The sequence below is a fragment of the Bombyx mori genome, chromosome 16 (assembly GCF_030269925.1).
Source record: "Bombyx mori chromosome 16, ASM3026992v2".
Classification (NCBI taxonomy): domain Eukaryota; kingdom Metazoa; phylum Arthropoda; class Insecta; order Lepidoptera; family Bombycidae; genus Bombyx; species Bombyx mori.
The window spans coordinates 6,050,500-6,078,251 of NC_085122.1; the positions used below are offsets into that span (position 1 = coordinate 6,050,500).

Sequence of the window (27,752 nt, forward strand, 5' to 3'; positions counted from 1 at the left end):
TTTAGTTTTCCTTCTATTATTTATTTTCACTTTGATTTTTTTCATTAATAAGATTATATTACAATATAATAATTAATGATAATAATTATTAAAACTACAAGTCGATTGTGTTATTTAAATATATATATAACAAAAAATAAAATAAAATAAACAACGGCGCACCAAACGTGCCGCAAACTATTCTCTGTATTAAAATGCGGCCGTCGTAACGCACCATGTTAATTCTCTGTCAAAATATCTAACTAACTATCGGTGATACAATAAACGACTATACAATGGTAAAATATAAAAAAAAAATATATATCGTTACAATGTACATAATAATAATACGTGACCTCTAACTACATGTTTGGTACTTCTATTTCGTTTGTGTAATGTTAGAAAAGCGTTAAATTTGATAAGATCAACTCTAATCAGCTAAGTGGTGGGAATCATGGATAGAAAACAGTAATCTACAAACTATACTCGCACCTCATCCAGTTACAAATTAAGTTCACAAGAGGAATCACTTTTTTTTCATTCATTCGGAAACTAGGAAGGTTGAATACCCACGAACCAAGACACAGCAAGCCTTCAACTACGCATCAACATTTCTTGTAGCGAAAATCTACTGTACACAAGCGAATGCTACATACAGCTTCACGATTCAATTCCATAGTGCATCGATTTCAAGTAATTCGAACCAACTGAGTACAGCCAAGGGTGTGCTTAGTGCGAGTTTTTTAACGTTCTCGAAATATACATAAATATATATATTTTATTGCTTAGATGAGTGGACGAGCTCACAGCCCACCTGGTGTGATGTGGTTACTGGAGCCCATAGACATCTACGACGTAAATGCGCCACCCACCTTGAGATATAAGTTCTAAGGTCTCAAGTATAGTTACGACGGCTGCCTCGCCCTTCAAACCGAAACGCATTACCGCTTCACGGTAGAAATAAACAGGGTGATGGTACCTACCCGCGCGGACTCACAAGAGATCCTACCACCAGTAAAAGTTAGCTCATATTTTTGTATGGAATGGGATCGTTTGCGTACGTTTGCCGCTAGGGGCGCTGTTCCAACTGCATACAAAATTGGGTTAACTTTTACGCTATCGAGAACGTTAAGAAACTCGCACTAAGCATACAGATTCATCAGTATTTTATAAATACTACAAGAAAAAAAATAAAATATTTCAATTATTGTTGTGATTCAATTGTATAATTTCGAAGCTGTACTCTGCTATTATAATCTTTTAAATTTATTATACATTTAGAACAAAATGACGAGTCGAGTTAGGCTGTAATCTATAGATTATTGTCATTCACTTGGTCATTTCAGAAAGTGGAAATTTGTGGAGGTAAAACTAGTTTTCTAATTTTAACAGTGTCGCAAACTCGCGTCTTGCATTATCTAATATAAACGAAGCAAATTGTATAAAGACCCGAAGTAAGTATATGACACTGCTGCAATAATATCAGCGTTCACTAAGTTTTGAAACTAGAAAATTCTAATTAATAAAATAAATCTGTAGCAGATTCAATTAATTAAATACAATTACGATCACATCGTGTGATGCTTACAAGCAATGTGATAATAGGAAGAAAACATTATTAATCATAATATAAAATAAAATTTAAAATAGTATTACCTAAATTTGGATATTTATGACTAAAATCAGAGTTAAATTAAATATTATGTATTCATCTATACATACATGACTGGTAAGAAGCTTAGTAGACATTACATTTATGTATAAGAGCACTAAATTCGATAGTAAATAAAGATAGCACGTGTTCCGGGCGGGCACGTGCACAAACGCCGCGCTCGCACGTTACGCGATTAACAAACTATCTACGTAATTTAATATTATTAATTCTTATATACAATCTGCCGAAGCCCACGCGCTCCTCCATTTTCTAAGGCAAACGGTGTGGTCACTAATACTTATATAATACTTTATATTTACAAAAAACAATTGGCAGTTGGTTGTTCATTACTACGCTTACAAAAGCACCTGCTCTTAATTAATTTATAAAACGCGTCACTCGTTAATTGAATATTAAAAGACTAATTTCGATAATAATTACCAACATGGAAACCTTTTAAAATAAAAAAAGACAATTCCAGGCCAATAAACAAATATAAAACTTTTCGCTTTTTTTAAATACATAAAACTTTTTACATGAAAATTTGTTTCTTAAAAGTAAACTAATGATATGAACTTCACAATTTTGACTATCTAAACGTAAATAATTCTCTGTTCGAGCGTGTTCGTGCGCATGTGGGTAGCGCGCGGGTCTCGGCTTGCTATTAGCATACGTACACACACGCCTTTCGTCTAGACCAGGCCTGGGCAAATAGCGGCCCGCGGTTAAATTTTGTCTGGCCCGTGAAGCATTGTATATATTATTATTAAAAACACAAATATTCGTTTTTATCTAACTTAAATTGGTGCATACATTTTTTTAGATAAAATATTAAGAAATACTGCAATACACATTATCGGGGCCGGTGGGAGCCAAAATTTTCACCCGGACAACCGCTGTTTTCAGCGCTTCCTATTCGAAAATATAATTATGATAATTGAATAATTACAGTATGTATAATAGTCGCACAATATAAAATTAGAAAAAAAAACTGGCCCGAGGTCAAATTTTCATCTGTAATGTGGCCCGACTATCAAAATATTTACCCACACCTGGTCTAGACAATGCGTTCTGTCAAACTTCTTAAACATAAACCTTCAAGACGTTTAAGTTAACAAGTCGTTTTGACGTTCACCAAATTCGTACCGTTTTACAATTGAACTTTTCTAATCTTGCCGATGCGTTAACAAGATGAAAAATCAGCGGCTAGTTTTTCACTACGAAAACTTAATTTAAGTTATCGAAAATAAGACGAGATATACTATGTAACAGCTTTGCCACTTTTATACAACCGTTCCGTCGTTTTCAAGCTCAAGCACAAACTTACATTACATCTCAAGTGTTGTTGGACGGCCAAATGTTTTTTTTTTATAAATGAGAAAATTTACTTAACACTAAAGAGATCGAATAACAAGCTCTCGAATTTTTTTAGTGACTCACAATTTCTAGTATCAGTCAACGTGAATTGCACAAATTGATACGGTATTACTAATTTAGAAAAAAAATTAAAAAGAAAACAAAAAAAACATTTGCTCGTGCATAAAATCGACGGAACAGTAATGTATTACGATTAAAAAATTCTACTCGAAAAGCGTATCTTTCTACGGCAGGTTTCCTAACCATCACACTTTTGCACACGACCGTAGTTAGCTAAACTCTCAACACACAAGATTTCTCGACACTAGAAACATAACGTTGCGTTCACTCTTAGCAATAACAAAAAAAAACCATTGTGCTTAGTGAGAGTTTTTTAACGTTCTCGATAGCGTAAAAGTTAGCCCCTATTTGTATGGAATGGGATCGTTTGCGTACGTTTGCCGCTAGGGGCGCTGTTCCAACTGCATACAAAATTGGGTTAACTTTTACGCTAACGAGAAAGTTAAGAAACTAGCACCAAACGCACATATCAACCACGCTTGAGGCGAATCCTTCAAAAGTATTCTATCTCATTCTCTCGCGAGTTATTCTATGGATGAACGCGATTCCCATTGTAGCGTCATTTTATAATTATATCGCATTTTAAATAGCAGTTAAATAAATTTTCACATCAAAATCTGCTTATTGTATTTTTATCCTAAAGTACATTTTGCATCATCAACCTATTAAATTTGTTGTAAACGTGATTATCAGACTTTATGCCTCTAATGTCGAGATTTATTTACAATAACTGACCGTCACGCAACAATATATTTATGAGCATATTTAAAAATAAAACACTATAATTTAAACATGGTCTAAAGGAATTTGGTAAAGTCTTGATGTTAACTGAACTGAAAATGAAAATAAAAACTGGTAATTAGTTTATTTAATATATTGTTGCGTGGGCAATAACTCGACGAACGAAATCATTAAATTATTGAATATTTAAGTATTCAAGCTATATTCGTTTAAAAGAAAAACCTTGCACAATATAGCGAAGATTCAATTTCACCAAAAATATAGATAGATTTAGAAAATGGTCATTGCATCTAATGCATGGCTATACAGTGGTAGATATAAATCCGTTTGGTTGAAAACAAAATGCCGTGTAAATTGAAACATGTCGTATTTAATATTCATATTTTATTTCTCTAATTCGCCGAGCCCTTCGCTACTATCTTACTATAATTATTTACATGGAGTGCAATCAACTTAATGGTGTAGTAAAATAGGATTCGCCCTCCCCGTTAAACTTATAAAAAAAAAAATTACTAAAATTGCCGCTCGTGTACATTTGGAAGACGTAACTAAAGAATATTATGTAAAATTATAATAAATTAGGCTTGCGTTATTGGTTTTAGACCTAAAAAGCTTTACATTAAACACTATTTTCCCGTGGGAGGGCTGTACAGTCTATAAGTAGGGAGATTAATTTCAAATGCTGCTGCCAAATCGTTTATTGTGACATTATTACACTGCAGGTATACAAACGACTCGCCTATCATAAACATTATTTAAAAGCCTAATGAGGTAGTTCTTATTTGTTTTAATTTTTACATCTCCAAATTTTTGTAATACAAAATAGAATCCTACTTTTCTTTTAAGCGTTTATGTGAAATGCAATCCGTATATTTTTTAATTATGTACGCACGTTTTCTGTTACAAAAGAACATACGTGGCGAATCATAAAAACACTAATATGTTTTATATTTTTATTTATCATTTAACTAGACGTATTTCAACGAATAAAATATAATCAAAACGTGATCGTATGAGTGTGTACTCGTACAGAATTAGAAAGTATCTCCACATTAACACATTACTAAGGATTCTTTTGTTAAGGTATAAGAAGTGTCATGGCATCTTAAAAAATGTAGTTGCGTCGTGTTCACGCTTATAAAAGTATGGATTCTTGAACCACTCTTGTGTGTTTCAGAATCTGTGCTATATAAATTAAAGTGATGTCGCTGTATCATAAGTACGTGATGTGGATGTTGACATATTTTCGGAAAAGCTTTTAATGTATAAACTATTTATATTATTATATGGTTGAATATTTTTAATGGATTTCAAGTAAACACTCGAATGTGCCATCTAACAATCACGTCACGAAACACTGATGCATTCTTTTCATTATCGAATATTTTTTCAGCATCCATTGCCAACAGACTTGCAAAAATATATATATTTTTTGATCATAAGCATTTAAATTCCATAAACGCAAAATATCTAAAACCACGTATGCAAAAATTGTTCAATTAATCAACCCAAATCAAAAGTTGGCGCAAAGTTGACTCGACACATGATTTTTATTTATCTAAAACAAAAGCTGTTTATTAGGTTTTTTTTACGTTGGAATTAGAAGGGTGTCTGATTTTAATGACAAAAATGTCTTCTAAGTTCTGGTTCAAAACCAAAAATATGTAGAAGCAACTAACAAACAATTTAGATGGACCATCTTTGTTAGCAGGTGCACTTACTTTTGTGATAGTATTCTTCTAATGCAATAAGAACAATTCACGCCCGCTTAAATTGCTACAGAAACCACACACAAGGACATGCTGCATTAGCCATCAAAACGAGCGATTGAAATTGAAGCCAGGTCGACTAAATTAGCATATTTCGTCTTTTCGCATTAAAAGTGTACAATTTCCAAAAATATTCGAAAACAAGTTAATATGCGGAATCATTTGGTATCACCAGTTTTTTTTTTCATAAATACTGTCAAAAGAGCGTAGTTTAGTTTTAGTTTTTTTTTTAATAGTACCATAATTTTATCTTACTTTAAAAGACAGATAATGTAGCTGGTAAAAAAATAAAAAATAAATGTTTCAAAAATGATGTTAAACCTTTAAAACACACTCCAGTAAAATTAGTAAGTTTTGAGATTATACAGTTTTAATGCGAGAAGACGATTTGTCCATCTTGCGTAATTTAAGCAAAGGAGCAAAAGAAAGTCCAATCTACAAATTTAACTATCAAACGAACCTGACCTTAATTTTATTTTTACCTCCACTCTGGAAACAATAGTGCGTTCGCAAATGGAATCGAATGTTGTCCGTGACATTTGTATAGAAAACATGTTTGTTCAACATATTCTAAGCCTGCCTAATGAATGCTTATTTTTAAATATATCTGAATTACTTCTAACATTTCAATCGAAGCTTCTCAACATCACGTCTTCAAACTCAACATCCTTTATAATCCATGTTGTATAATCTGTATGTTATGGATTATAAAGGGTGTCCTCCTTCAGCCTATAAACAGCAATAATAACAATATAACAACAACACTTAAGATGGTACACCATACTACTACGCTTGAAAAAAATGAGTAAACCTTGATCATTCTTATCCTTCACTATTTTGATCCTCACTTCAACTGACTTAAGGGATGACATCACTTCAATTGACGTGGTATATTATTAAATAGAAAAAAAAATATCAATGAATAGTTTGGCAATCAACTTTTCATGATTATAACAATTATTAGTGTTTTAAAAAAATCTCCATAATCGACGCTTGAAAGGCAAACGTGACTAAGCGACAATGCGTGAACTTTACAGTAGACTAATGTAAAGTTGAAATACCTGAGAAAAAAATATATTTTAACGAATCTGGCTGTAGGACTGAAATGATTTTAATAGACCTAGAAATATATATAAAAATTTTTTGGTGTATCGAATATGGTTATTGCCTATCATTTTTATGTACAAAGCAGTTATTGTCGTTTAGTCACGTTTTTCTTTCAAGCGTCGATATATTTATGCGCAAGTTCTCCGTAGTACATGCAGATATTTATATGAGTGAAGATTACGATTTTGGCAACAGCATGAGACAGACAGACGGCGTTAGAGCGAGCCGGCCGCGAAGCTCGCCGACGAGTTGCTGTGCGCCAGCGACAACATCGAGCCCGACAGCGACTGCTCCTCCTCGCCGTAACCCTCGCGGCTCCCTTCTGCGATCGCCAGTGCACTGTTCACAAAAAATGGTTTCTATTACATTTCTTTTTTATTGCTTAGATGGGTGGACGAGCTCACAGACCACCTGGTGTAAAGTGGTTACTGGAGTCCATAGACATCTACAACGTAAATGCGCCACCCATCTTAAGATATAAGTTCTAAGGTCTCAAGTATAGTTACAACGGCTGCCCCACCCTTCAAACCGAAACGCACTACTGCTTCACGACAGAAGTCGGCAGGGTGATGGTACCTACCGGCGCGGATTCTCAAAAGGCCCTACCACCAGTAATTACGCAAATTATGATTTTACGGTTTATTCGCGTATAAAGGAGTGTTCCCCCAAAACGAAGAAATGTTTTCATCTCTTTCGATGACAGATGGTGTGGTTTCAACAGCCACGTACTTCGTTTCACGACCAAAACAAAGTACACCGGTGACTATCTCTGCTCAAATCATATTAATATAAATATCTCAGCGCCTAAGAAAAGCAGCCACTGCGGGCATCGACAGTGCGTTTCCAGAGGTCTTTTCTGCTACGTACCATCCGGCTATGGAATGAGCTCCCCTCCACGGTGTTTCCCGAGCGCTATGACATGTCCTTCTTTAAAAGAGGCTTGTGGAGAGTATTAAGCGATAGGCAGCGGCTTGGCTCTGCCCCTGGCATTGCTGAAGTCCATGGGCGACGGTAACCACTCACCATCAGGTGGGCCGTATGCTCGTCTGCCTGCAAGGGCAATAAAAAAAAAAAAAAAAAAAAGTTCATTTTCAAGTTATACAGTACAGTCAATCATGATGTATGGAAACCTTGTAACCTTTCTATTGAAATTCACCTAGTGCGAGCATCAATTTAACTCTGGAGTCAGCATTGCATGGAGTGCAATTGTAAGTTACATATTTTTATTTAAGTTATAGCAAAAGCACTAAAGATGAATAAATGGTAAATACTATATAATGGGATCATCACCTATTTAAACTATTCTTTAAAGCAGAATAGTATTGACGTTTAGGTAGGATAAATGTCATTGAACAGCAATCATATCACGAAGGTTTTATTTTTATATTTACAAATTCTAATTTACCAGGTTGCCTTGGATCAAGGAGATTTTAATGGAAGTTATGAATAAACATTAGAGAAGTTTACCTAAAGCCGAGACGCACGCTCTCACTGTCGAACTGAGCAAGTTCCCTCTCGTGGCGCTCGTGCAGTAGCCGCGTGCGCTCGCCTCGCTCCGCCGCAAACTGAGCCATCTCCATTTCCATCTACAAACATAATAATAAACATAATAACCGGTAGGCAGCGGTTTGGCTCGGTAGGCAGCGGCTTGGCTCTGCCCCTGGCATTGCTGAAGTCCATGGACGACTGTAACCACTCACCATCATGTGGGCCGTATGCTCGTCTGCCCACAAGAGCAATAAAAAAAATAATTCAGCGTGATGATTCAACAGACTAATTCCACGTCTCGATTCACCGATTTCATTTATTTACTAACCGTACTCAGCTGCTTCGTTGCGCTTTTAAAATTAACATTATTATTTATTGTCACTATTATTAGGGAGTCCAACACTCATATATTATATGAATATTAGCCTATCTATTAAGTACATGTATTTTCTACATGGATACCAAGTTTGAAGTTAATCGGATTCATGGTTCAGTAGTTATAACGGAACATCCATAAAAACCACTGTGGATTTATATATTACTAGCTGTACACGCCCGCTCCGCTGCGCTTTTAAAATTAACATTATTATTTATTGTCATTATTATTAGGGAGTCCAACCCTCATATTAAATATTAGCCTATCCATTAAGTATGTACATGGATTTTCTACATGGATACCAAGTTTCGAGTTAATTGGATGCACAGTTCAGTAGTTATAACGGAACATCTGTAAAAACCACTGTAGATTTATATATTATAGTATAGATTTCATGTTGTAATACAACTAAGTCAAACGACAATTCAAGTTGAACTGCAGCAGGATGGCAAAAAGAAGAACAAGGTAGATGTCAACACCTAGGCTGCCATGTCTCGTATCTTATTGCCGGCTTCAGTAGCAGATTTACTCCAAGGAGCACACGAGTTCGTATATGCAGCTATATATATGCCATTAACATTTTTTTTAATTTTCATCCTGATTCGTATAATTTGATTTGATTTTGTTAGTAGCCCTTCATGCGGCCAATAATCGGAGGCGCTGGAGAGAAATTACAAGGAGTAAAATCCTGTCGAAATATGATGGTCACGACCCTTAGCAGCGAGGAAACGACGCGAGGAGGAGGCAGACGAGCATACGGCCCACCTGATGGTTAGTGGTTACTGTCGCCCATGGACTTCATCAATGCAGGGGCTGAGGCAAGCCGCTGCCTACCGTTGGGTACTGTCATGTAGTTAGGAAGTACCTTCTGCTCGAGTAGCGCTCGCCTGACGTTGACCCGGTCCTCGAGCTCCCTCCGCTCGCGGTTGCGCTGCGCCTCGGCTTGCATCTTGCTCTTACTCTGGTAGGCAGTCAGCATGTCTAATTCATGCTCCAACTGCATCTTTAATTGCTGGCATTCCATCTGTAATTAAAGTCATACACATTCCTAATAAGTCTTAATGTAATAAAAATCAAACCCACAAAATTATAATTTGCGTAATTACTGCTGTGACTCTGCGCGGGTAGGTACCAACAACCCGCCTATTTCTGTCGTGAAGCAGTAATGCGTTTCGGTTTGAAGGGTGGGGCAGCCGTTGTAGATGTCTATGGGCTCCAGTAACCACTTAACACCAGGTGGGATGTGAGCGCGTCCACCCATCTAAGCAATAAAAAATAAATAAATAAATGAATAATTTGAAATTCATAATAATGTCCCTGTGTACTGTGTAATAATAGTGGGAAACAGTAATGAAATATCATAATTTTAAGACTTATTATTATACGATACTTTTTATTTTATGACAACCAAACAAATAGCACTTTAACAACTCACCATTTGACTCTCGTCAAGTCTGACGGTCTGCTTCTGAAGCATTTCAGTTATGCTCTGGTCATATTGTTCCCCGAGCAGCACAAGTTTGCGTCGTTTCTCATCTTTTAGCGTCTTAATTACTTCTTTTTGTTGCTCCTGTATTAATATGTTAATAATTAAAATAATGCAATACTACTACTACTTTTTTAAAAAGAAAAAATATCTTCAATTCATCTAAAACAAAGTCTTCACTAAACAAATAGTTTACTCTAATCAGGTAAATCAAATCGTTACTTCCGAGATACTTACTGTAGGAAAATAAACTAAGTTGAATAAATTTGAAAAGGGTACTAAAATAAATTGAATTCCTTTTCTAATTGCATATTCTATTGTTATTTTTAAAAATAATGTCCTTGTACAATAAACTTAAAATTCTGAGGCTTCACTGTAACTCGATTTTACTTCGGCATTCCATTTTCAATAGGCAATTTTATATTTTACTGAAATTTCATATTTATATGTGGACTTATGTAATCAAAGTCGATACTACTTCTACTATAACATCAAGTTTTTTCCATTTTCTAAATATTGTTTGGCAATTGTATTTAGAGTTTTTTGTATTTCTTTCGATTTTTCTTAATTTAATTATGTAAGGGTTACATTCCTTGTAAATACGTTTAGAAATATTTTAAGCCCTAATATAGTCACGTACCTTAGGAGTGATCTGCAATATGTGCGCTTTGAGCGCCTTGTACTGACGGGTCTGTATCTTGCAGGTTTCACGAAACTGTTTACGTATTTGCATTTCTTTTTGCTAAAAGGGATAAAATTAAAAAAATATGTGAATTATTTGTATTAGACTAGAATTACAAGTAATTTTCAGTTTTATTTAAAAATATTATAATTCATGAAGTACACACACCTTAAGGCTTTTGGGTTGTTGTTTGAGTTGCAATGCATGTTTTTTTGTGAGTTCGTGTTCGGCTCGCTGCATGTAATCGCGCTGATTTGAAAGCTCCGTCGCATGTTGGTTCGAGAGTTGTTCCTCTCTGAAAAGTAATTTTATTTATTTTCAATAAATGAAACAATGATAGGGGTTTAAAGGTTTGCGGTCGTACTGTATGCGCGCGAGTTCATGTCCATCGGGGCCAAAGGCGACACGCGGGGCACAGCTCGCCCCACCTTCGCCCGCCTCCCCGCATTTGTCTGACGTCGAGTGTTGTCCTTGACGGTTGTGACGCGCGCTCATCGATATCGAAAATTTACGCTGACGCTATTGTGTTAAAGAAAACCACGACTATTCCGCAACCAAACAATTTCATATAGAAAAAAACCTACTGAAAAAGATACGTACTGATTCCGACTCTGATCTGTCGGTTGTCTTTTCATTTGATAGTGATTGAATTGGAATAAAAAAAAATTTTTTCTCTAAATACTTATCACATTTATTTTATGTAGTAAATTGCAAAATTACCTTAAGTTACATTAAACCAAATTGACAGCTGTTGACTAAATCGGTAGTTATTATCGACATTACCATAATTAACTAGGTCACAGCACTATCGCGTTCCTCGGGATGGACATGAACTCGCGCGCCTACTGTACACGTGAAATCTATTAAAGTGGATACTTTATATATATAAAATATTTCCGCACGGTGTAGAGCTACACAACACATATCGCATCCACGAGCCTTGGTGGAACAGTCCAGAGCACTAACGACTGCACGACCGAGTCAGTCAAAAGTACTTGTTAAATAAATATCAGTATTCTACACGAATAAGAGTGCTGAATAGTTAATGCCAACAATCAATTTGATAGCTGATAAAAACCTCAGCAGTAATATTCTCTAGAAGTCTTATTGTTTTCTTTATTCTAATGATGAACTGCAAAGGGAAGGGATATTAATAATTTTATTTATAGTGTAATATGTTTTGAAATTAATCTTATCACAACACTAACTAACAATACTAGGTGATAAACGAAAACTGTGAACAGTACCTAAGCGCGTGAACGCCTTTCTGTTGTCTGTATTCGAGCTCTTGCGTTTTTTCGTGATGCCGAAGCAACATCGCGTGCGCTTGTTCTAACTGCTGTTGGCGTTTGTTTAGTTCCTGGAAACGCATGGAAAAAACTTTCTTAGTGAACTTTGACATTGCTAATCATAGATAGTTTAAATGTCTCTGCTCTCTACTTTTGCATTGCTAGTGGACGTCTTTAAATAGGTATACAATTAAGCTAAACTATTCTAACAAGGGTTATGCTTTGTGCAATGAAGAGTGCACATAAAATAGTTGTTACCTCTCGGAGTAGCTCCTGTTCCTTGTGATGCAGTCCAAGCATCCGACGTCTTCGGAACCGTCTCAGTTCCAGTTCAAGGTACTCTCGCTGTGATCGCACGAGTCGCGCTTCCTCTGCAGCTTCTGCTTGCTTCAGGTTGTCCTTCTGAGACCTGAATATAAAAATTGCCGAATTGCCGTTATAAAAAAATAATTTTACCGACTACATAATATTGATAACCTACATAAAGGACGTGGGACATTTTTTTTTTTTTTTTCATTTAAATCTCCCGTTTTCCCCCTGACGTTGTCAGAGCTCTTATAAATGTTTGTGTTAATTATTTGTAATATTCATGTATTATTTGGCTAGAGTTTTTGATTTTAAATTTTTTCCTTCCAAAGTAAGTACATTCCATGAAGTTACACTATTTTTTCCAATAATTTCCCATGCTTACCAGGCCATATTTATTTTGTTTAGGGTGGCCAAAGATGGATATGGAATAAATCATCAGTGTATGTAGTAGAGAGTAAAAATACACACTGTAAGGTAGCATCCCGCTGTCTCTTGGGCGTTGCGTCATCCATGCTTAGTTCCTTTTTCCATCGTTCTTTGTTAGCCTTGTATTCTCTTTTGCGTTGAGTTTCGAACGCCTTACGCTCTTGATCTTGTCGTGTCGTAATGTCCTTTATCAACTTCTTTTCTGCAGCCGTATTCTGTTTCAGCTTCTTTTCTAATTCTTGAGCGTGTTTTGTCTGTAAATAATTAAACAAAAATAATATAGAACTCTAGATTTTTCTTTTATAATTTTATTTCTAGCTCTTTTAAATTAAATTAGAAAATTTTAATCATTTGTATCATTGCAATGCAAACATCAATACTAATATATAAATCTACAGTGGTTTTTACGGATGTTCCGTTATAACTACTGAACCATGCATCTGATCGACTTGAAACTTGGTATCCATGTAGAAAATACATGTACTTAATGGATAGGCTAATATTTATATGAGTGTTGGACTCTCTACACACGTCGTTAATCATAAGAATCTTTGTGGTGGTGAAAAATAATAATGTTAATTTTAAATGCCCAGCTAAGCGGACGTGTACAGCTAGTACTGTATAATTGTAATAAAAAGTTTATAGTTTGAATGTTTCGAATGATTCTGAAGGTTTTTTTTTTTATTGTACTAGTACAAATGAAAGCCTATCTGTATATGTATTTATATAAAGCTGTAAAATATTGCGTACCTGCAGCCGCTCCAGCTCCCTGGAGAGTTGTTGCAGCAGCGAGTCGTACTCCCTGTCGAGCTGCGCCTTGTGCGCGTCTACGTCGGCTTTGCACCGCTCCTCCAGCTTCAGTAAGGCAGCTTGGTGCTCACGCCGCATACGTTTGTAGCCTGACATTTGCTCGTGCATTTCCTGTTCATGCAAAATTATTATCATCTTATTAATCAGTCCGCGTGCACGTACTTTTAAGCTTTCGTTCTAAGTGAAAGAATGATCTAGGGGGCGTGTATCAACAAATCTAACTTCACTAAATATTCAGCCAGACTTCGTGTTCGATTATGGGATTTTAACTCGGACACTCAAAACTGATATTAGATAAATGTTGCATGAAACAACGTGAAATAAAATAGACAAAGTAACCATTAACTTTTTCATACTCGTATATTTTTGGGTAATTTCGCATATAGTGTGGGGCGTACTTAAGTTAACTACAATGAGACCGAGACAATAACGGTACATTATGCGACCAGATTTAAAAGTATTAAATTTCAACTATGGTAATAAGGAAAGTAATAATGAAATGACAATTAGCCATACTTGGTTATGTTCCTTCTGTTGTTTTGTGACAATACTGGTGGTACGTATCGTGGCAAAGTTGTTTGCTCCGTGCTCGGAAACTAGAGACATCGCCGCCGAAACGTTATTGCTTATACCTGAGGAATTATAACAAAATTTAACATTAAAGGATCAGAGCTTTTTGGTCTGATTAATCAAGACATATTGTCTAAATGACATGAAGGTTCAGTTCATCACGAGATAATTTATTTATTACTGGTGGTAGGACCACTTGTGAGTCCGCGCGGGTAGGTACCACCACCCTGTCTATTTCTGCCGTGAAGCAGTAACGCGTTTCGGTTTGAAGGGTGGGGCAGCCGTTGTAACTATACTGAGACCTTAGAACTTATATCTCAAGGTGGGTGGCGCATTTACGTTGTGTATGTCTGTGGGCTCCATTAACTACTTAACACCAGGTGGGCTGTGAGTTCGTCCGCCCATCTGAGCAACAAAAAAAAAACATTGTCATATTACCATAGACTAGAGAGAATGAACAAGAATACGAACTTCTGTTTGTTTGGCGTCGCTGCGTGTTCCGGTTGTCGTCGCCACTGTGCTGCCAGGTGGAGGGCGCGTTGACGTACTCCCTGTAGTCGTTAGAGTGGCGCTCTCTCTCCCTGTCTCGCTCGCGCGCCTCGCGGATGGCGTCCCTGTTGGCGTAGTCATCTCCGTAGTCGTCCCCGAGCGAGTCCCGGTTGGCATATTCTCTCATTACGTCCTTGTTCACGTAGTCATCGTTGGGCGGAGGAATAGGGCTCTCGCTCTCTCTGCGTACGAAACACCAACATGAGTAAAGCCAGCCCTTGCTCTCTCTGAAAGGTAATGGTGCTATCTAGTGTGGGACATGCATACGTGAAAGCGCAAAATTAAATGCAAACAAAACTACAACACAATGCAAGCAATAGCATACTGTCAAAAACTTTGATGCAATATTCTTATAGTGTTCAGAATAGTACCTATTTTAATTTTGTTTTAAATATATGTTACATTAATAAAAATATAATCATTGACACCAAAAAGTAAGAATTTGTTAATATTCAGCACACAAAAAAAATTAAGCGTTTTCTAACTACAGCATTTAACTACACACAACATTATACTACATAAAATAATTCAATATAATTTACCTTGTGGAATGTAATAATGGTTGATGGTTCACATATTGATATTGTGATTGCTGCTGGTGTTGGTGATTTGCGTTTATCTGAAAAGAGGTTTTTAATCGTTATTTTATTTGTATAATGACTTTATTCTTGTTAATCATAAAATTGAGTTAAATTTTGAACAAATTCTCACTGTTTAAAACATTTGAATATCACATTACTTTACAACAATATTTGACTGGTTAAATAAATGGGGATTAAATGAAATAATAATAAAATAAAGATCTGTTTGTAAGTACATAAATCTGTCTGCATGTGCATATATTGATTAGGATAGATAAAAATCAAGAAATTCCTTATTATTGGTACTATTTGTAGGTAGAGTAGTTTCTAACAGTTCTTGCGTTTCGGTTTGTAGGGTGGATCAGCTATTGTACTGTAAAAACTTAGACTTTAGAATCAAGGTGGGTGGCGGAATCTACTTTGTTGGTGTCTATGGGCTTCGATAAGCTCTTAACACTAGGTGGCCCATTAGCTCATTCTCTGATCAAAGCAAAAAAGAAACCTATATTTTCTGCTGCTAAGCTGTCATGAGCCCACGGATATGAGAAAATGATTGTTGTCACCCACCTTGAGACCTGTGGTTGAGGTCTCAGTTGTGTTTATACATTTAATTAATATCTAAAATAATCAATTAAAAACAAATAGACTGTGTCGCATCTAGTGCGATAAAAAATGGGTAGAATGACAAACATGTTAATCACAACATAAAATAATTATAAAATATACCCCTACTTCTTAATCTGATTTATTTTATTGTGATCAATGTTATTTCATTATTAGCTTATGGATACTTGAATTTAATAAAGTGAAATGACTAAATTATCTTTGTTACTTACAGCATGAGGTCGTCTTCTCAAGCTACCTGATGATGAACTTTGACTGGAAGCTCCAGCAGCGCTATGTTCGGACGTCGCAGAATTTGATTTAGAACTGTCCCCACCTGAAGGTTCCTCAATTGCCTCTTCACTGTCACCTGCAAGAGTTATAGTGTTGTCACTTTGTTTCACAATAGGCAAAGGTGGCTTTGGTTGCTGGTAATAAAATACAATAACACTTGTTCATCAATGCCTTGAGAATACAATGAATGAAACATATTGTGTAATAAAATACAAAAGAGTAATTATTAGTGGAAGGCACATCCCGTGCCTGCAAGAGTAGGTACTCCCATTGTGCCTGTTTTTGTCATGCAGTAGTCATGTTTTCTAGTTTAAAAGGTGGAACAACCATTCTAAAATATTATTGAAATTTTTATTTATGTCCCAAGATGGGGCGGCAATCATGTTGTGATTCCTATGGATTCCTGTTACTATTTACCTGTTACCTCATCAACACACCGAGTGTGATAAATTAAAATGCAGTTATTTACAAATTAGCCTCAATAATAAATCATACCGATAGCACTTTCGTTGTCTACATCCACCATTAATATTTTCTTCATCTTTCTGTAGTTGAGATTGTCAAGATCCCGTACGGCAGCCTTTGTTCTCTGTATGAGATCCACTAAAACGTTAGGGGAACGAGGACGTGTGATAAACACGTGAGACAGAAGCTTCGTGGAGGACAACCGATCTTGTGGATTCTTCTGTAAGCAAGCTTCTACGAAATAACGAAATATATCAGTCCACTCTGTAGCCTGGAACGTAAAATAAAAGATTAAGGGTAGATCAAATGTTTTTAATGGATTTCCTCTGTTATGTACAATTTTGTAACAAACCTGCAATGTAGGAGAATCATTTTGTGCAATGTGGTACAAAGCAGACATGGCGTTCATGTTGAAGTACGGTGGCTTCCGCTCTGCAAGTTCTATACATGTTATGCCTAGTGACCACACGTCCACCTGAAAAGAGTATTAACCAAATTTTCTATTTCAGACCAACATATATTTTTGTAGACATGGAGTAATGTCTTATTTAACATTCATTTTCTTGCCACCCTGACATGAAACTACTATGCATTCACTACACGTGAATGCATATTAGTATCATGGATAAGATTATTATCTTATACTTATTAGTTAATATCATCGACAAGTCGTCGTGGCGTAAAGGATAGAGGTCCGGTGCATTCGTATGCAGCGATGCACCGGTGCCGAATCCCGCAGGCGGGTACCAACTTTTCTAATGAAATACGTACTTAACAAATGTTCACGATTGACTTCCACGGTGAAGGAATAGCATCGTGTAATAAAATCAAACCCGCAAAATTATAATTAGTGTAATTACTCGCGGTAGCACGTCTTTTGAGTCCACACGGGTTGGCATCCAGTTTATTTCTGCCGTGAAGGAGTAATGCGTTTCGATTTGAAGGGTAAGGCAGCCGTTGTAACTGTATTGAGATCATAGAACTCATCATTACCGATCCTGCGGACCGAATGGTAATCCTCCCGACCCACTAACGGGGCTTTTAGGTACCTCAAACACCGGTCATGGTTCTCGTCGAACCCGTCGCTTGCGACGAAGGGCTCGGTGAGTAAATTAACCCATAGCAATAGCCTACTGAATATATATGATAGCTTAAGAATAACAAGGCACCGGGCGAGGATGGAATTACTACGGAGCTTCTGAAAGCGGGCGGGACGCCGGTACTGAAAGTCCTTCAGAAGCTCTTCAATTCCTCTTTGCTCGATGGAAAACCGCCACAGGCATGGAACAGGGGTGTTGTGATCCTGTTCTTCAAAAAAGGTGACAAAACCTTATTGAAGAACTATAGGCCCATAGCACTGCTGAGCCATGTCTACAAGCTGTTCTCGAGAGTCATCACGAAGCGTCTCGAACGCAGGTTTGATGACTTCCAGCCTACCGAACAAGCCGGTTTCCGAAAAGGCTACAGTACCATAGACCACATACATACGCTGCGGCAGATTGTACAGAAGACCGAAGAGTACAATCGGCCATTATGCTTAGCGTTTGTGGACTATGAGAAAGCCTTTGATTCCGTCGAAACATGGGCGGTCCTTAGATCTCTCCAGCGGTGCCGTATTGACCACCGGTACATCGAAGTATTGAAGTGTTTGTATAATAACGCCACCATGTCAGTCCGAGTACAGGAGCATTGCACGAAGGAAATCCCTGTAAAGAGAGGAGTGAGACAGGGAGATGTGATATCTCCGAAACTGTTTATCACTGCTCTGGAGGATTCCTTCAAGCTTCTGGAATGGCAAGGACTTGGCATCAATATTAACGGCGAATACATCACTCATCTTCGGTTTGCCGATGACATCGTGGTCATGGCAGAGTCGCTGAAAGATTTAAGGCGTATGCTCGGTGACCTCAGTAGGGTTTCTCAACAAGTGGGTCTTAAAATGAACATGGACAAAACCAAAATCATGTACAATGTCCATGTTGCACCCACCATAGTTACTGTTGGGAGCTCTACTCTTGAAGTTGTTGACGAATATATATACCTAGGACAGGCAGTCCGATTAGGTAGGTCCAACTTTGAGAGAGAGGTCAGTAGACGGATCCAACTCGGCTGGGCAGCGTTCGGTAAACTGCACAACGTCTTCTCGTCCAAAATACCTCAGTGCCTTAAGACAAAGGCGTACAACCGATGTGTGTTACCAGTGATGACTTACGGCTCGGAGACGTGGTGCTTCACTAGGGATCTTTTTAGAAGGCTCAAAGTCGCGCAGCGAGCTATGGAGAGGGCTATGCTCGGCATTTCTCTACGTGATCGAATCCGAAATGAGGAGATCCGTAGAAGAACGAAGGTTGCTGACATAGCCCGTAGAATTAGTGAACTGAAGTGGCAATGGGCCGGCCACATAGCACGAAGAGAGGACGGTCGATGGGGCAGAAAGATCCTGGAGTGGCGACCACGTACTGGCAAGCGCAGTGTGGGACGGCCACCTACTAGATGGACCGACGACCTAGTAAAAAGCGCTGGGTCTCGTTGGATGCAGGTGGCAATGGACCGGTCACACTGGAAATCTATTGGAGAGGCCTATGTTCAGCAGTGGACGGCGATAGGCTGAAATGATGATGATGAATAGCCTACTGAGTTTCTCTCCGGATTTTCTCAGTGGGTCGTCTTTCCGATCCGGTGGTAGATTCTGCGAAACACGGCTCTTGCTTAGGGTTCGTGTTAGCAACAACGTCAGGTTTGAGCCCCATGAGCTCACCTACTCGCCCGGTTACGCTGAAATGGTCTCTCAAGACCATCGGCTTAGGTAGGAAAAAAAAACCTCATATCTCAAGGTGGGTGGCGGCATTTACGTTGTAGATGTCTATGGGCTCCAGTAACCATTTAGCACCATGTGGGCTGTGAGCTCGTCAACTCATCTAGACGACAAAAAAAAACACATTCAGCCAAACTTACATCCTACAAAATATATGTTCGTGATATTTTCTGCCCATTTACATCACCGAAAAAGATACCGAAACTTAGACTTACCTTGCCATCATATTGGCCTTCATCCATGGCCAGTATGACCTCTGGCGCCATCCAGTAGGGCGTCCCAACAAAACTGTTAGCCGGGCACTTGATACTCGCGCTACCAAAATCTGCAAGTTTCACGGTTCCATTCTCGGTGAGGAGAATATTACCGGCTTTAATGTCGCGATGGATCCGACCTAAACTATGGAGATACGAGAGACCGCAAACGACCCCTTCGCATATGGCTGCGATTTCCTCTTCGCGCAACGGACGCTTGTGAACCTGTTCAATAGTCAAACAATTTAAGGTTATAACATAATAAATACTTTAAATCCTAAACAAAACAATATATGTATATTTATACATTCACACAGTTGACTCTGCACGACTGTGTATCTGGACTCAAAAATTGAACGAAGCACTCTGCGATGGTAGTCATTATTTATCGGGTTCCAGAGCCCATAAACAAATAGTATTGAAGGTGTTAATATTCACGAAGGTTTAAAAAAAAGTCGAATCAATTTTTTGTTATATTATTATATACATATTTATATTCATAACAATTTGACACTTTTTATTATAATTTGCATATTGAGTACGCGTCGCGGCATGCGCTTTGAATAAATTAAAAATTCAGATTTCGAAAGCTCTGTTTGAGTTGATTTTATTACTTGAGATATGGAAATATTCGCTACACAACAGGTTACATAATTCATATTTTATTGTATAGCTTACAGCACAGCTGAGCATAGTTTCAAACAATTACTGGAGCCCAAAGACATCAATAAGTGAATGCAGCTGCCAATTTTGAGACACGATGTCGCAAACTTAGTAGTAGTATCTTGATGAGTAAGTCGTTAACTATGAATCACATTTCTACCGAGAGAAAACTAAACGAACTATTTTCTTCTGAAAATATTATTATTACATATATAACTCTGATAAAATCCGATATCTGAATACTAAATTTATTGCATCACATTCAACTTTTTGTTTGTACACTTTCTACATAATATATTCATAAGACGCGTTATATTATCTACTATATTTTATATTTGCGAATATTAATACGTTTTTATTCTACGTTACGACATAAAATTTGCCTAATTCTATAGACCGAAACCTACCTTGCAGGATTCTAGTATATATAGACGTAACGTATAGTGAATACTACATAAATATTATAAACACGTAACTTAAATATATTAATAAAAATTTTATTTTATGTGCTTAACTGCAATTTTTTTAATTTATAGTGTGGTCCTTATAAAAAATTATGAGGTTTTTTCAGATTAATTGTATTTTCATAGATTCATTTAATTTTACATCAATTTTATTTTCTTTTAACGGCCGACAGTTTCCATTTATCATCATCCGAGTCGTAGGCTCGTCTGTCTTCAATGACAGTTAAATGACACAATAAAATCCACCTACGTATTTTGAAATGTTTAACTGGAAAACTATAACGACACAGTTATATGACGCATAAAATAATAATAGTATAATACGATTGTAGTCGATTTCACATATTTTCTCAGAAACCTAAGATAAGTTTTGTGATCTCATAAATTTAGTTTACAAATCGAACGCCACTTAGTAATTGCAGTTCTTAGAATGTTGAATGTGCTACACGGTGGTTATTTATTTAAAAAAAAATTCAAAGTATTTTGATTCTGACGAGTTCTATGTCACTATTCTAGTTTGTAATCTCTACAAGCACAAAACTAGGTCTTGGCCTAGAGAAAATATCTCCAATGAGTGATATTTTGCAATATTGGTAAAACATTTCCCAATATTTAGATTTTTTAAATATTATATGACTAGTCACCTCAGAATTTGTGAGGATTTCTCATTAATGTTAATAACTGGTTATTTTTATATACCGATTATTGTGAAATTTAATTCTTCATTAATCCTTTCTTTCAAAACTCTGAACCACAAAGGTTTTTGTTTCGAAAGTTCAATCATGCTTAGGTTGTAAAAAGTTAAATTAGGGAAAACATTAATTTCTTAAATGTACCGTATAACAATAATCAAGGCCACTAAAAGAACACCCCTTACACTTGTTGATAAAAACTAATAATTGAACTAAGTTAAGGGTCAAGGTAGATGATGGCCATAATTTATGACCTGTGAACGACCTCTATGACTAATAACACTGAAAGAACTTTATAAAAATACAAAAATATTGAGTTGTAAAAAAGAAAGAACAGTTCATCCTTTGGGTATACCTGGTAATGTGAAAAATTTATTTTGCCAATTTTGGGCAAGCAATAAAAAAGCTAAAAATCCTGAGAAATCAACGCAAACATTGATTCTTATAAAGTGCACCTGTATGCAAGATGTATGATTCGGCCTATACTGAAATTGGTAGAGTTAGAGATGTGATTATGCTATGAAATAAATGTATTATAAGGATATTTTACCTCAATTATATCAGACGCAGAACCGACACAGTACTCCATAACCAGCCATGCCGTGTGTTCCCTTTTGTAACATCCTTTATATTCTATAGTGTTTGGATGGTCCAGTTGTTTCAGGAATCTGCACATTTAAATGATTATTATTTTTTATAGATTAATTATAGATCTTCTAAATAATTATCAATTTCAAACAAAATGATAATTATCTCCTAATAACAAATCAATTTCCTTCAAAAATCATGTTTTTTTTAAGTCTCATAAAATTCATATCAGGTTTCATTAAAGAATACTCATATTGAAATCCTTAGAATGTGTAATGTTATATAGTTTTAAACAACATTTTCAAGTAACATATTTATTGGTTTTTATTTGTGTGTATATATATTTCTGCATTTTTATGTTCATTTTAACAAGTTACTTGAACACTAATGTCAATACAATGAGGGATTCATTCTTCTGCTTCTTCAACATTCCCTCATTACTGAGGATCCTGAACACACATACATGAATAACATTTACATATTAAAGAGATTACAGATTAAAGATACATGAATGAAATCATTTTAACAAAAAAAAAAAGAAATTTCAGCAATTGTCTTGCTTTCAACAAATGGCAAGTTGATTTTTTTTATTTAAATTGAATTTGATGATTGAATCCAAATGAACTTGCTGATTTTTTAATATTGGTATAATACCCAACTTTTATAACTCTACCAAATTTTATATATATCTTATAATTCATAAGAAAATACTTGATTATTCTTACATACAAACAGTGTTTGACAAATTAAATCACAGATGTGACGTGGTTCAATATGAGCATTTCAGTGCATAATTTAAAATAGATTAATAATTAAATGCAATCAATGTTAACTGAACTTAAAAAACATGTTTACAGTTTTGGTTTCTTGAAAATTGTCAACTTCCCTATTTGAATAATTGATTGATCCAATTGAGAAAAACCAGTTTATAATTTTGTCAAATTTATTACAAACTGATTTAAAGCAAGCAAAATATAATCACAGATATTTTGTTTCTGTAAACACAAATCTAGTAATTTGCCTTTAGAAAAGTGAGAGAATATTTTATTTATCGCTTGAACAATTTAAAGGGAAAGGGCAACATTAATTTGGATCTCTTGTAGTTTGTTGTTCACTATCCAGAACTAATCTGTGGGAATGTGTTTTTTATGTTAAGCCCATAATAATTATAGTATTACTTTTACTTACTTAATTTCTTTCAGTATATCTTGCCACTTTTCTTCACTCTGTTTCCCTAAGTATGACATTTTTTTAATGGCCACAATCTCTTTTGTAAGATTACAGCGTGCATAATACACTGCCCCAAATGATCCATGACCAATCTCTCGTAGGTCCTCAAATATTTTCTCTGGATCATGTTTGCTGAACAGCTCAGCAATGTCTGGATCTTTTAGACTGCCTGGTCTTGGCATTTTTGTCTGTAAAGTACCATAGCATTATGTTTATTATTATCAATCATAGCTACATAACTTCATTCATCATAGCTGTAATCAGTTGACTACACTATGTTGTTAAGAATGCTTAACTTTTGTCTTAATCTAATGTTTCGATAGTTTCGGTGGTAACTAAACTAACTCAGTCATAAATTCTTGTCCTTTAGTTGTTTTCAAATCAAATGTTTGAGTTTTCATACAAAAAGTTTAGATATTTAATGCTGCTTTTGTCCTTTTCAATTACAATTTAAAATATATACAGTCGTGGTCAACTAATTAGGGACAATCTCTAGTTAAGCCAAATTGTGAATATTTTTTTTATTTTCCAACGAGTCTTAGCAATATTCCATATCTTTTAAATGTAAGTGTAATTAGTCATTTATGTGCGCGATTATACAAACAATAACAACTTCTTAAACATTAAACCTCTTTACAGTATAGCTGATACAATATCATAGTGCTATTGGTTCAAAGAATGCTGGCTGGCCATTTAATTAGGGACACTGAGGTATTGCGTTCTAATTTCAAAATTGGAATTTTAATACTTTTTTGTTTCTTTTCTTATTTTTTAGTGGTAATTTTGGCGGCAATCCAGATTTTTTATTTTAAGTTTTGAGAATTATTTTGAAGAAAAATGGGCAAAAATAAAAGTTGCGATCCAACACTACGAAAAATTATCATGAAGTTTGTCGAGCGTGGTTGGTCATACCGAAGGATAGCACAACATTTAAATTGTTCAAAAGCTATGGTATGCAATGCAGTGCAACATTTCAAGCGCTATAACACAGCTTTAAATGTGTCCAGAACAAAAATATCGAGAAAAACGACTCCGCAAGAAGATAGAATGATAACCAGGTTAGCTAAGAAAGATCCGTTTCTAGGCTCTATTTTAATTAAACACGAAGTGTTTGGGGCAAACGAAAGAGCCGGTGTATCTGCGAGGACCGTTCGACGACGTTTGGTAGAAGCAGGGTTGTTCGGATGTTGAAGAAAGAACATAGAAATGCTCGTTTGGCATTTGCACGTAAATATGGACATTGGACCTACGCCCAATGGCAACATGTACTTTTCTCTGACGAGACCAAGGTTAATTTGATTTCTTCAGATGGAAGGTAATATGTACGGCGTCCTGTAAAAGCAGAAATGAATCCAAGATTCACAAAAAAACAGGTGAAACATGGCGGTGGAAACATTAAAATATAGGGTTCATTTTCTGGACGTGGAGTGGGACCTGTGAGGAAAGTTCAGGGTAACTTAGACCAACATCAATACAAGGCAATATTGGAAGAAACTATGCTTCCCTATGCTGAGGAGCATCTCCTTATTATATGGACGTTTCAGCAGGATAACGACCCGAAACATACCGCACATTCAGTCAAGTCGTTTCTTACCAGTCAGTTTGTATCGGTGTTAGATTGGCCAGCAAATAGCCCGGACCTCAACCCAATTGAGCACGTTTGGCACGAAATTAAGAAAAAAGTTGCCACTTATCGTAATACAAATTTGGATGAACTTCATGAAGCTTTTTGTGAGGCATGGGCAAACATTCCTGTCGAAACATGTCAGAAACTGATGTCTATGCCACATCGGTGTCAAGCAGTAATTATTAACAAAGGTTTTGCTATGGGGTACTGATTTTACAGGTAATAAAATGGAGCTGTTAAAGATATTATAACACTGAAGATTATAAGTTTTGTGTAACTGTATTTTTCATTATACTTTACTGTCCTTAATTAAATGTCCACTACAGAATTGTACCTTAATATTTAATACATTTATAATCTTTGATATTAAATACTTTTTCTATTTATTAAATCTTTTATTTACAGCCATTTATAGCATAATAATCGGACCACATTATGCAAATAATAGGTGCTGAGAAATCAATAGGGTTTTATATTTAAATGTACATAACCGGTTATAGCCCTTCACTATCTTGAATGTCCCTAATTAGTTGACCACGACTGTATATACTACCAGTTGCAACTACTAATCTACTATTGTTCCACCTCATCCTCCATACTTATAACCAAACTTTCACTCTAATTTTGATTTAGAGTACCGACTGTAAGGCATATTGTGGGCAAGGATACACTATGACCATTAAACTAGTTAAAAAAATTTGAAGTTTCTCAATTAAAAGACCTCTATCTGAGGAATAAAATTGATCTTGCAACAACAACAGAAACTGTTACTCAATCAGAGCTGTTTAATGTTTAATTTATGTTTGAAAAATTATCTAATGTACACAGTTAATTTTCAATTTAACTACTTTATGCATTTTTTAAACACATACAAAATAGCACCTTTATTTTAAAATGCCATTATTTTTTTAAATTTAAATAGCTGAATAAAAATTGTCTGAAGATAAATCTTATATGACATTCTGTTAATTTTAAGATACCTTTAGATTTAATATGTAATATTTGTATCTTGATCACTAATGTATGCAAGCAATAGTGTGTGTACTAAATTGCTGTATAATCAAATTTTATCAATATAATCTAATTTTAAAATTAGTTGAATTATTATTGACTAGTTGAATAATACATTTGATACTATCTTTCAGTTACAATATGATGTAACAAAAACAACAAAAAAATTACACACTACACATATTAGTAAGGTCTACAAATTTAAATTTATATATATTTTATCAAACAAATAGAAAATTGAAAGTTCTGATTAATGATAACTTTGATTTTATCCAATGCTTTAGCTAGTTTCTTGTCAAATTCAATTATAATGACAATGATAACACCATATGCATGGGTGAACTTAATAATTTTATCATATTCTTATGGTTGGAAGTCCATTGAACTGTGATTAAATTGAAAGTTAAACTTAACTTTATTTTCTATTGAAGTACTTTGTATTGTTTTAAATGAAATGTGAAAATGTGTGAACTGAATTCATTTGTAACCATGTGAAAAAATCAATGTAAGTTTTCATTGTTCAAATAAGATAAGGTTTAAACTTACAGCCTGTGCCAGCTGGATGCCGGCGGCGTCCGTCACTTAATTAGAACAGTCCTGTGGCCCCAGGCCATCCTCCGCGACGTCCGCTATCTGCAATTGTCGGAAACGCCAACGATAACACCAGTCACGCCAAATTCTGACATCTATCTTTTTAATACCTTCCTATATCCAATTGTGCTGACTGCACTAATAACAAGTCCGAGCCTTAAGGCTGTCTATTATGTCACTTTAATTTCACTAAATAATTTAATTAATGTTAGCTCCAGTTAAACGATACTGCAACCCACCTCGATGGCACCACAGATTTTGATTGTTCATCGATACACTTCATCACTAAATCCCGGCTCCGTGTACTTTCGCAGTTCACTGTTATCGACAATAATTTACCGCAGCCCTTTCGTAAGGGTTAGTGTCTAAAATATTGCGAAATACTTGGCACTTACATACAAAATTTGCTTCAAAATGGCGTTGAGGTATCGTGCGCAATGATAGTTTTTTGTTTCATATGGGTGAATTTATAAAATTTTTCATCACTCTCACAATTTTTTTAGATTATAATAATAACACCGTATTTTAAACCAACACAATTTATAATTAAGGGACCTTGTTTAAAAATTTCTTTGAAATTATTTACAACTTTCCCGTAACACAGCATAGACAATTTTTTTCAGATTTCAGTCAACTTCAGCCAAGGCCCTTTTTTTACTTGATTCCTCCAATGAGACAGGCAAAGGAAACATAATCCATACTATCACTTCACGTAACTTCGTAACGTACTTCGTAACACGTAACGTACTTCACGTAATCATGAAGGAAGCCAAAACTGTTTTAAGAAGGTAAAAATTTCCTTTTTTAAAAGTGGTTCGTATAAAAATTGAATAAAACGAAGTGAAAGACAAATAATGATATTACACTGAACACGTCTTATTACTTAATATACGAATGGTTAGAATATTGCTTAAAGTTTGTGTATTTGCAAAGCTATCTTAAATAATTATTACTGTAATTTAAGGTAATTTTAATTTGTTGTTAGGAAATGTAACAAGGCGTCAATTAACAGATTCTTCTTAAAAGCTCATAGATTACAATACTTTTAAAGATTAGAACTAATAATGTCTTTTAGGTAATGTACACAATGACCTTGATAAAAACAAATGTGCCATCAAAGGTTTTGATTAAATATGGTATATGTTCACATCGTTTGCTATAGAACAAACAAAAAAATCTATGGCCAGTGTAATTTTTTTCCA

At 35.6% G+C, this 27,752-nt stretch overlaps 2 protein-coding genes across 5 annotated transcripts in view; one reads left to right on the forward strand and one right to left on the reverse strand.

Moving 5' to 3' along the window:
- Positions 1-19,464, forward strand: part of LOC101739744 (citron rho-interacting kinase) — a 160,089-nt gene extending 140,625 nt beyond the window's left edge. Inside the window, exon 20 of the mRNA XM_062672991.1 lies at positions 17,772-19,464. Coding sequence (XP_062528975.1) covers positions 17,772-19,226 — 1,455 coding nt within the window. The 3' untranslated portion in view covers positions 19,227-19,464. The remainder of the gene's footprint in view (positions 1-17,771) is intronic.
- Positions 1-27,180, reverse strand: LOC101736326 (serine/threonine-protein kinase Tao). 4 transcript variants are annotated; one of them, XM_021349769.3, is made up of 21 exons: positions 26,946-27,180; positions 26,506-26,592; positions 23,280-23,509; positions 22,054-22,171; positions 19,646-19,909; positions 16,968-17,090; positions 16,646-16,886; positions 16,090-16,226; positions 15,215-15,291; positions 14,595-14,899; positions 14,070-14,185; positions 13,494-13,664; positions 12,786-12,997; positions 12,267-12,417; positions 11,967-12,079; positions 10,888-11,014; positions 10,678-10,779; positions 9,987-10,121; positions 9,417-9,575; positions 8,155-8,273; positions 1-7,026 (listed from the first exon to the last, which is right to left on the reverse strand). In XM_021349769.3, the coding sequence occupies exons 3-21, from the start codon at positions 23,501-23,503 to the stop codon at positions 6,903-6,905; spliced, it is 3,018 nt and encodes a 1,005-aa protein (XP_021205444.1). In that variant the 5' UTR covers positions 23,504-23,509; positions 26,506-26,592; positions 26,946-27,180; the 3' UTR covers positions 1-6,902. The 4 variants fall into 4 exon arrangements, with proteins under 4 accessions (XP_021205444.1, XP_021205443.1, XP_062528976.1 ...); XM_021349768.3 differs by having other exon boundaries at positions 26,790-27,180; XM_062672992.1 differs by having other exon boundaries at positions 14,595-14,854; positions 26,661-27,180.
- Positions 27,181-27,752: the final 572 nt, after the last annotated feature.